The sequence below is a fragment of the Mytilus trossulus genome, unplaced genomic scaffold (genome assembly GCF_036588685.1).
Source record: "Mytilus trossulus isolate FHL-02 unplaced genomic scaffold, PNRI_Mtr1.1.1.hap1 h1tg000463l__unscaffolded, whole genome shotgun sequence".
Lineage (NCBI taxonomy): Eukaryota > Metazoa > Mollusca > Bivalvia > Mytilida > Mytilidae > Mytilus > Mytilus trossulus.
Window position 1 is genome coordinate 431,257 of NW_026963372.1, and position 10,804 is coordinate 442,060.

At 32.9% G+C, this 10,804-nt stretch overlaps 1 protein-coding gene across 1 annotated transcript; it reads left to right on the forward strand.

Moving 5' to 3' along the window:
- Positions 1 to 2,607: 2,607 nt before the first annotated feature.
- On the forward strand, positions 2,608 to 10,383 carry LOC134702455 (uncharacterized). Its single transcript, XM_063563358.1, has 3 exons — positions 2,608 to 2,668; positions 6,935 to 7,037; positions 9,031 to 10,383. Exons 1-3 carry the CDS (start codon positions 2,661 to 2,663, stop codon positions 10,285 to 10,287), a joined length of 1,368 nt encoding a protein of 455 aa, XP_063419428.1. The 5' UTR covers positions 2,608 to 2,660; the 3' UTR covers positions 10,288 to 10,383.
- Positions 10,384 to 10,804: the final 421 nt, after the last annotated feature.

Here is a 10,804-nt window from a genome sequence, read left to right on the forward strand (position 1 = left end):
GATTTCGGATTCTAGTAAGTTTTTTAATATGAGTTTTTTTGTCATCTTAACTGGTCACCTGTCTACTCAAAACATCTTATTATTTTGTAAAAAAAAATATATGAAAATAAATGAATTGACAATTTTACCTATCATGTCTGTTTGTTTTATTCACACATCGTTGCCAATATCATGGAATTTGATGCGACTGTCATACAAGAGGGATGTTAAGTACCTTAAAAATCAGGTTTAGTTCACCATATTCTACAGCAGAAAGTGCCCGTACTAAATAAAGAAATAAAGCAGAAGTATACCGCTGTTCGGAATTCATTAATCGATTGAGAAAAAAATCAAATCCAGGTTACGAACAGGACAGAAACACAAAACTTAAATTTAACACTCACAGTTGTTATCCATTCATTTGAGCTTTTGATTCTGTCATTTGATTACGTTTCCATTTTAGCGGTATTTTGTAATTTTACTTTATAAATACAGGGTTGAAAAATCAAAAGTTCTGATAGAGAACTTATTTCAGGAGATCAAAATTTTAAATTATCCTTGAGCTCTATAAAGATTTTTAGCATCCACATAATTATGTTTAATACCACTACACGAGTGAAACTATGAGCTACTGCTCACTGATGATACCCAGCCCAAATATACATTTGGCATATTTAAACCACAATGATTTTAGGTATAAACAAGCATACATGTAAATGAATTACAAAAGACCCAGGATCTAGAGGGATACCATTTGAGTGTGGGAGATCAAAAGATAATTCATGATGGATTTAATTGATACATACCATTACTTTGACTTCATATATACATTTCTTGGTTTCAATATCAAATATATTTGAAATTAAAGTTATCTGTTAAATATAAGTAGAAGTAACAGGCCCTTATTTTTTTCTTAATTCACTTACATATGTTAATTGTTTAATACTAAAAATCCAGAATGTCTTCTTCATAGTACACATATACGATATTCCCGGGCTAACTTGTGTTTCCTATCATGATTTCCTTGATAAAGAAATGTTGCTGGTGTTGAACAAATTATATTTATAAATAAGGAAATTGAAATGTATAGAAAACGGAAACAGCAATCAAATTATGAAGGGGAAGTTAATGTATGAGGAATCGTCTATTAAAACAGAAGACAAACGGGTCTAAATTAAGAAAATGGCTGTATTTGAAAATTATAATTCTAAGCAAAACAAAAAGACTAAAAAAACCTTTCCAAAACAATTGCTGGTATTTGACCAATGACAGAAAAAACTGAGTTTACTGTGAGTATTGTTATGTGTTTCTTTATTCTATATTTGCCAGAGGGTTTAGATCTCGCAAGATAATGATCAGTTTTTCATTAACTATTATGTAAAAATTGGCTATTTTGTAGCAGTAAGATTTTACTGATAGAAGAATCTGTCCAGAGATAATCAGCGACCTTCTATGCAGTACAACTGACCGTATTTAGACAACTATATTGGCAAGAGTATTCTTATGTATTACTAGTATTTTATTTATTACACTCTAGCAGTTTTGGAGAGAAAAAAAATATTCGAAAATTCCACACTGCATGATTTCAATGTTTTTAACACCATAGTCTCTATTTCTTTTCTTTTTATGTATAAGTAACACATAAATTCACCGGAAGACTACCTCTACTTCAAGCTTTTAAAATCTCGAGAATATTCAACAATTTATATATAAATCCTTACTCTTTGGACTTTAAACCGATTGAAAACTATGAAGATAACTAATTGTTAGTCGGAAATGCAATAGTTCGTTTAATAAAAAATGTCTTTATACTGTATGGCAGTGGCGGATCCAAAAAAGGGGGGATCCGGGTGTTGGTACCCGCTTTTTTGGACGACCAATGCATTTGAAAGGGGAAATATAGTTGGACCCCACCCCTTTTTTTAACCTGGGTAGGGACCCCCTTTAAAAAAATGGCTGGATCTGCCCTTGCCGTATGGTATTTCAATAGAATAGTTTTTCTTTCTTAATGATGATTGTCAGGTCTAAGCATCGTGAATTTTCGTAGTAAATGCGTCCACACGTATGTCAGCCGATTTTTGGCATGCGAAAATAAAGGAGGAGTTGAAAAGGGGTACCCATATCTCAAATCCCATCACTCCTCCGCCCCCCCCCCTTTTGTGGTCTTTTCAACTGAATGATTATTGTCGCATAAGAATATGACCCCTCAGTTCATTTATTTTACTACGGATTTCTTGTAATAAATTAATAAAAGTTCAATTGTTTGAAAATATGTCAATCAATTGAATAAATATGTTCGCAATGAATATTAGAGTTTGGGTGGAGTCCAAATTCCAAATATTTTTAATCCTCAATTTTCAAACCATGCTATATGTCTATTCCGTTTGTTTAGTCTTTATAATTTTAATAGAACCCCATTATTTTAACTATTCTTTATTCTATATTTTTACTTTTCTACTCTCTACTCATTATTTGTTTGTCCTCTATTCTCTATTTCATTTTATTTCTATTATTATTTCCAATTCCGATTCCCTAATAGATCTTTAAATAGTCTATTTCGGTATTTGCCAATTCCCATAATTGACCCTGAAATTAGAGATCCCTTTTTGAGTTGTCTCCCTTCGAAGGGACATGGGTTTTTATTAGAAATTAGAGAAGAGCCGTTGAAAGCGAAAGAGCTAATGTACCTGTGAGTAATATGTGTAACCTTTAAGTTTTTCAAACATTTTAATTAAAATTTATTTGTTGTTCATTATAATTATTGATACCACAAATAAATTTTAATTCGGACTGGAACGGCAAAATCAGTGTATATTGAATAGACATAAAAATTTGGCCTGGCAACAGACTGTCATGGAAAAGACGTATCTTTACTATATATGTTCTAAATATGGAATATTATTTTCATCAGAGAAACTTCTTTTAAGAGGAAAAAATATATAAGTAAACAGTTCTGGTTACCACCTATGGATATAGGAGGGGGAGGACAGGGGTAAGGGAGACAGGGAGAAAGGGGGTAGGAGAAAGGAGAAAGGGGTGGGAGAAAGGAGAAAGGGGTAGGAGAAAGGAGAGGAAGGCAGGGAGAATGGAGAAAAAGTTGGAGAAAAAAATAAAATATGAAAAAATAAAATATCTCTCTTTTTTCCGGTAAATTAAAAAAAATAAAATAAGGAGAAAAGGGGTAGGAGAAAGGAGAAGAGGGGTTGGAGAAAGGAGAAGAGGGGTGGGTCCTCCCCCTCATATAGCACATTGACATATTTAACTGAGTAAGGAAGTCGTTCATCGGGAAATCAATACATGCTTCAAAGAATCATTTAGGAAGGAAATAAAAGTTTATAAGAAAAATCCACAACGAAATATTTTTAAACATTTTTCATTCAAAATTGCGACTTAGATCCCTTTAGTTTTTTTTCTTCAGTATACTGATGTGGATATTAAACTGCATATTGCTTTAAAGCTACGAAATATTGAATCTTGGCTTTGGCTAAAATAAATTGAGAATATGTCAATGGTGCATATATGCCTCCCCTGCTTTACATCATTAAGGGACATAAGTAGAAAACTAAAAGTGACGCCACCCAAATTCGGACTTGATCTGTGCCACATGTGCAGCAGGATCTGCCTACCCGTCCGGAGCACCTGAGATCACCCTAGGTTTTGGTGGGGTTCGTGTTGCTTAGTCTTTAGTTTTCTATGTTGTGTCATGTGTACTATTATTTGTCTGTTTGTCTTTTTTTCATTTTTAGCCATGGCGTTGTCAGTTTATTTTCAATCTATGAGTTTGACTGTCCCTTTGGTATCTCTCGCCCTCTTTCTTGGTACTGACGAAAGACCTTGTTTATAATCTTATTAACGTGTTGTTCTTTTATTTGTCTTTTTTCATATTACTTTACTGTCTAGTCTTTTTTCATCATATCTATTTGGCGTGGCTGGTGTATTTATACATCCCGCCATAGTGTATCTCTGATAATCTGTGTATTCTTGTCTTTCATTTTAGCTAATGTGCTATGCCTTAGGCAGCAACCATTTGATTTTCTGGGGGGCTATGGTTTTTTTTGGAAAAAAAAGTTTGTTTCCAGGTTTTGGTGAAAAAATAATTTGTTTTGGACCCTGAGAAAAAAAATAGTTTGTTTCACCCTCAGCTGCCACTATATTTAATGCTAAAATTGAAAGAAAAAAAATGATTTCCGTTTGTCGTTAAAAAAAAAGATTGTTCTTCGCCAAAGGCGAAAAAAACCATAGCCCCCCCCCCCCCCCCCTCAGAAAATCAAATGGTTGCTGCCTTAATGCATTTTTGTATTTATTTTTGTATACATATGGCGTGGTTCTGTACTTATGCATCCCGTCAGTGTGTTTTTATTCTATATTTTTTTTATTCATTTTCTTTCATGTTTTGCTAATGTGGTAGCTGTGTCTATATGCCTTGTTGTGTTTCTTTGATACATGTGGCGTGGCTCTGTACTTTTACATCCCCTTATTGTTTAATTTTATCTTGTCTTTCATTAATGCCAATGTGCTGTGTCTATATGCTTTTTTGTGCGTCTCTTTTACATATTTGTTTGTTGTTATAGTGATTAAGATTATAACACAATGTTGACTGAATGTTGACTGATGTAGCCCTATTTGTGACATTTTTACCTGTTTTTTTTTAACACTAATTCACGTATCGTTTTCAATATATAGGAATTTGATGCAACTGTCATACAAGTGAGAGGTTAAGCTTGCTTTAAAACCAGGATGAATCTATCGATTGCTACATAAGAAAATGCTTGTACCGAGTCAAGAATATGACAGTTGTTCATTCGTTGGATGTGTTTCAGCGTTTGATTTTGCCATTTGGTTAGGGACTTTCCGTTTTGTATTTTCCTCGGAATTCATTACTTTTGTGATTTTACTTTTTACATCAAAATTATAGAAACGATCTTGAAAAAAACAAAAAAATCGAAAATATACAAATCAACCAAAATAAAAATCAGCCCACACGACTAAAAAAGGCTTTATATATTCAGTTGTTTAAATATCTTTATTACAGAAGGTTCCATAACGGCTGTTGATCAATTCTGACTGGAACTATGGTTACTGGTTACGGCTACGGTCAAGACGGCTGGGGTTTTTTTTAACAGAGAAGTTAAATTCATTCCATTGGTAAGAACCTCAATTTTCACATTTTATTTTCAATTTGAGGTGTTAGCGACAAAGCTTACACAGAATACACTTGTTTCACACTCGTACAATGAATTAACCCATTCTCTCTCTCACAAACAAATAAACAAACAAACAAACAAACAAACCTCATCAATACCACGATTGTGTTGACCCCTCGATGATCAGTCAAAAAATAAAAGGCCTAATTAAATACGAATTTGGAGAGCATTGAGAATCGAAAATTCTGATATAGATACAATTAAATGTGCTAACACGTTATGAATTTTCATATTTATAAGTCCATTTTATCAACATAATCAGTATTTTTTTGTTCATGTGCGTGTACATTAAAAGTAAAAATGTGAATTTTAACCCGAAAACATATATAGAGTCATAAAAACGTTAAAAACTCTTAGTTTTAATGATTGTTATATTTAAAATAACAAAAATACAAAACTCCAAAGGGAAATTAAAACGAAAATTCCCTTACCAATTGGCAAGACAAAAGCCCAAACATATCAAACGAATGGAAAACAACTTTCATATTCATGACTTTGTACAGACATTTCCTTATTTAAAAAAAAATGTTAAATAATACCTGGGTTTAAAGCAAGCTAAACCTCTCACTTGAATGACAATATCTATAAAATGATGAATGATAATCTTTCAGTCAGTTTTATTGAAGACTGGAGATTGCATGTCAGATAACTGCTAGTAGTTTGTTGTTATTTATGTATTATTGTCATTTTGTTTATTTTTCTTTGGTTACATCTTCTGACATCAGACTCAGACTTCTCTTGAACTGAATTTTGATGTGCGTATTGTTATGCGTTTACTTTTCTACATTGGCTAGAGGTATAGGGGGAGGGTTGAGATCTCACAAAGATGTTTAACCCCGCCGCATTTTTGCACCTGTCCCAAGTCCGGAACCTCTGGCCTTTGTTAGTCTTGTATTATTTTAATTTTGGTTTCTTGTGTACAATTTGGAAATTAGTATGGCGTTCATTATCACTGAACTAGTATATATGTGTTTAGGGGCCAGCTGAAGGACGCCTCCGGGTGCGGGAATTTCTCACTACATTGAAGACCTATTGGTGACCTTCTGCTGTTGTTTTTCTTTGGTCGGGTTGTTGTCTCTTTGACACATTCCCCATTTCCATTCTCAATTTCAATCAATGTTTGTTAAGGTTCTTAAAGTTTTAAGTTTTTTTCGGGAGCTCATGCATGCTGATACTTCCTTTCCTTATGTTGTTAATAAACTCATCATAGATACAAGGATTAAAAGTTTATATTAACGCCAGACGCGCGTTTCGTCTACAAAAGACTCATCAGTGACGCTTGAATAAAAAAATGTTTAAAAGGCCAAATAAAGTACAAATATGAAGAACATCGAGGACCAAATTCCTAAAAGTTTTACCAAATACAGCTAAGGTAATCTACTCCTGAGGTAGAAAAGCATTAGTAAAGCAAAAATTCCAAATTTAATTTAGTGATGATTTCCCATCTCTAATTAACTGTTTAACAAATTTGCGTTGATGTTTTTGGTCAATTGGTTTTTTTTTGTAGTTTTTTGTGTTTTTTTTTTTTTTATTGTTGCCTATAATAAAGACCAAACAATACAGAAGATAATAAAGACCAAACGATACAGAAGATAATAAAGACCAAATAATACAGAAGATAATAAAGACCAAATAATACAGAAGAATCACCATAACTCCAACCTGTTTAAAAAGTATAGAAAATTTTAGAAAATTAAATTAAAAAAGCACACAAGCTTTACATATTCAGTTGTGAACTAATTTAATTGCAGATGGTTCTGCAATAGCTGCCGATCAATTGTGACTGGAACTATGGTTGCGGCTTCGCTCAAGACAGCAACGTTTTTAAACAGAGGAATAAAGTTCATTCCGCTGGTAAGAGCCTTAATTTTCTCATTTTATTTTCAATATGAGGTATTAGTGACAAAGTTTGCACATAATACAATTGTTTTCACATGACAAATAAATGTTTTAAATTTTACATATTTACATGTCGATTCAATCGACATACTGCGTATTTCGAAATCCAAATGAGAATTCAAGACCCTAAACAACTGGCATAATTAAAAGCTCAAATGGTTATCAAAGATACCAGACTTATAATTTGATACGCCAGACGCGCGTTTCGTCTACACTAGACTCATCAGTGACCCTCAGATCAATTAGTTAATGATTTTAACAATTAAAAAGTTGAAGAGCATTGAGGACCCAAAATTCCAAAATAAATGTGCCAAATACGGTTTGGGTAATCTAAGCCTGTGATAAGAAATCCTTAGTATTTCAAATACTTCATAGTTTTGCAAACAGTTCATTTATAAAAATGGTCATATATAAAGGCAACAGTTGTATACCGCTGTTCAAAACTCATAAATCCATGGACAAAAAACAAATAATTTATATATAATTGATATTCATTTCAACACCGAAGTTCTGACTACTGGGCTGGTAATACCCTCGGGGTCCACTATCAGTGTCATAGACTCAGTGGTGTAACTAGTTATCAAAGATACCAGACGTATAATTTGATTCGCCAGACGCGCGTATCGTCTACACTAGACTCATCAGTAACGCTCAGATCAAAATAATTAGAAAGCCAAACAATTATAAAGTTCTAGAGAATTGAAGACCCAAATAAAAAAAATTCCAAACACATCGAAAGATTGGTTAAGAACTCATATTCTTTATGTAAAACATGGTAGAAAATTACCTGGTTTTATAGCTGGCTAAACCTCTCATTTGTATGATAAATCTATCAATAACTATCTGCCCCGAAATTTTCAGATGAATCGGACAACCTGTTGTTAGGTTACTGCCCCTGAAGAATTAATTTTAAGAAAATTTTGCCGTTTTGGGTTATTATCTTGAATATTATTATAGATAGAGATAAACTGTAAACAGCATTAGTGTACAGCAAAGTAAGACTTAAAAATAAGTCACCATGACCAAAATGGAGTTATTGTCCCTTAGAGTAAATTTTTAACAGTTTTCATAAATTTTGTTAATTTTTACAAAAGTTTTTCCACTGTAACTACTAGGCCAAGTTCATTATAGATAGACTGCCATAGACATAATGTTAAGCAGCAACAATCTCAGTAAAGCAAGATCTACAAACACATCACCATCACCAAAACATAATTTTGAGTTATTTGTTTAATATGCACATAGACCAAGGTGAGCGACACAGGCTTTTTAGAGCCTATAGTTTTATCTTCTTTGTCTACTCTCTTTAAAATATCGATTTATTTTATGGAGTGGGTGTAATGATGTTGATCTTTATTTTAACTTGATCTGGGTGATTTAATGAAGATGTTTTCACCAAATCAATGTGCAATGTTCTTTACCTTCCTAGTGGAGGTTTTATGTCTGTTGTGCATTTTAAATTCTTAAAATTCGTGAATATTTCATTTTGTAAATCATATAGTGCGTATGATAAAAAGTAAAATCACAAAAATATTGAACTTCGAGGAAAATTCAAAACGGAAAATCCCATATCAAATGGCAAAATCAAAAACTCAAACACATCAAACAAATGGATAATAAAATTTGTCATATTTATAACTTGGTACAGGCATTTTGTTATGTAGTCTAGAAAATTATGGATAAAACATGGGCCTATAGCTAATTCATTTTCTCTCTTGTGAGACAATATCCTTATAATCAATGTTGTTACAGTTCACAAAATTTAAGGTTGTTTTCGGTACTACATGCATGGTGAACCGTGATACTTCTTCTCCTTGTGTTTTAATTCAATAATTGGAAAGGTGGTCTGATGTTTTCGTAGATGTTTATATATATATATACGTATTGATACACACAGATTTCAGATAATTACTTTTGATAATGTTTAGATATTTTTTTATTTACGCAGGTGCTTGTTGGTTTGGTCATAGCAATAATTATTGTAATTGTTCCGTACGATCGACAGATACTTATGTCAACAACCGTTACCAAGGTGATGCAAGGAATGGTCTCATCTGTCTTACAACTCAACTCTAACAAAAATAAAACAGAGACATCATGTCAAAACTGTACAAACATCAACCCTCCTTCCATTATAGAACCGATCTTACAACTCAACTTCAACAAAAATAAAACCGAGACATCATGTCAAAACTGTACAAAAATCAACCCTCCTTCCATTATAGAACCGATCTTTCAGAACTACTATTTTCCAGAGTCTAAGTGTGATAAAAAGTTATTGGTGTATGAATGTGCTGGAATTTGCGGAGGGCTTGGTGACAGAGAAAAGGGAATTTTGAGTGCATTTTTGCTATCTTTATTAACACAACGTACTTTTGTTGTACTTCATCAAACACCATGTGAAATTAAGAAGTTTTTTGTGCCACGAATATATGATTGGTCGAAATGCTCAGCAGCTGTATCAAAAGCTAAGTCAAAGGGATTTTTAATGGTCAACTACATTGATGCACATGGTAATCTGCCGCAGAGTTTTGAAAATTTAAGAGGATATGACATATGGAAAGAACACGTGGTTGTTATACACGTTAACATTCGTTTAAATAATAGAATAATGAGCCATCCAATAGCAAGAGAAACCATACCATGGATTTTGACGTCGCCACCGGCGTTTGTCATGTCTCAATTGTGGCATGCGCTATTTAAACCGGAAACAGCCTTATTGAAACATGTAACCAACTTCATTAAAAACTGTACATTAAATAACAAACGAAAGCTTGTTGCCGTTCACATTCGTACAGGATTTCTCCCGAAAAACTTTGGTGTTCATGTAAAAAATATATTCACATTTCTTGATAATTATCAAGACAAGTCAAAATTTGTCCTTTACATTGCATCTGATAGCGAGGATATAAAAAATCAAGCAAAAAAAAGATATGTCAACTTTGCTTCATTAAACAGACACGTTGTCCATATTGACCACACACGTGATGGATGTGGTGGTATGTACACAGCTGTTTTTGAACAACTGGTATTATCCAGGGCCGACGTACTAGTCATGACACACAGCGGGTTTTCTCGTATGGCGGCATATATCCGCAACAAGCCTGACAATATATATCTTTATCAAGCAAAAGATAAACTAAACGAGTCATTTTTTGAACACATTACCTTAGAATCACTGCCAAAAATGTTTCCGATAAGCTGATCATGATGATTGATAGAGGAACAGGACAACAGAACGCTTTAATTTTCTTTCAATTGAAAATTTTTAATTATTTTGATTAAAATCTTTTATTTACAATCAACTGTGATATTTAACATTCTAGTCATTTCTAAAAGGTAAGAAGAAATTAAAGGGAAAGCAAAGAAGGACAATTATTGTCATTAATTTCCCTAATGAAAAATGACGACAGTTATTATCATTACCCGATGAAAAATGACTACAGTGAATGTTATTACCCAATGAAAAATGACTACAATTAATGTTATTACCCAATGAAAAATGGCGAAATGTATCTTTGAATCAAGACCAGAAGATAAACAGTACAGTAAAAGTTATTTTTAATTAAAACAAAAACAAAAAGAGTGAATACGATTATTCCGACTAGATACAATTTTCACCTCCACACGAGACAACTGTGGAAGACTATAAATTGGACGATTTGTCTGTGTACTGTTGGTTGTCTTTTTCTCTGTTTTGCTCATGACGTTAATAGTTTAAT

Excerpts from the sequence above, each read along its gene's own strand:
- LOC134702455 (XM_063563358.1), top strand. Across the intron at positions 7,038-9,030 it reads GAATAAAGTTCATTCCGCTG|GTGCTTGTTGGTTTGGTCAT; the intron begins GTAAGAGCCTTA and ends TTATTTACGCAG.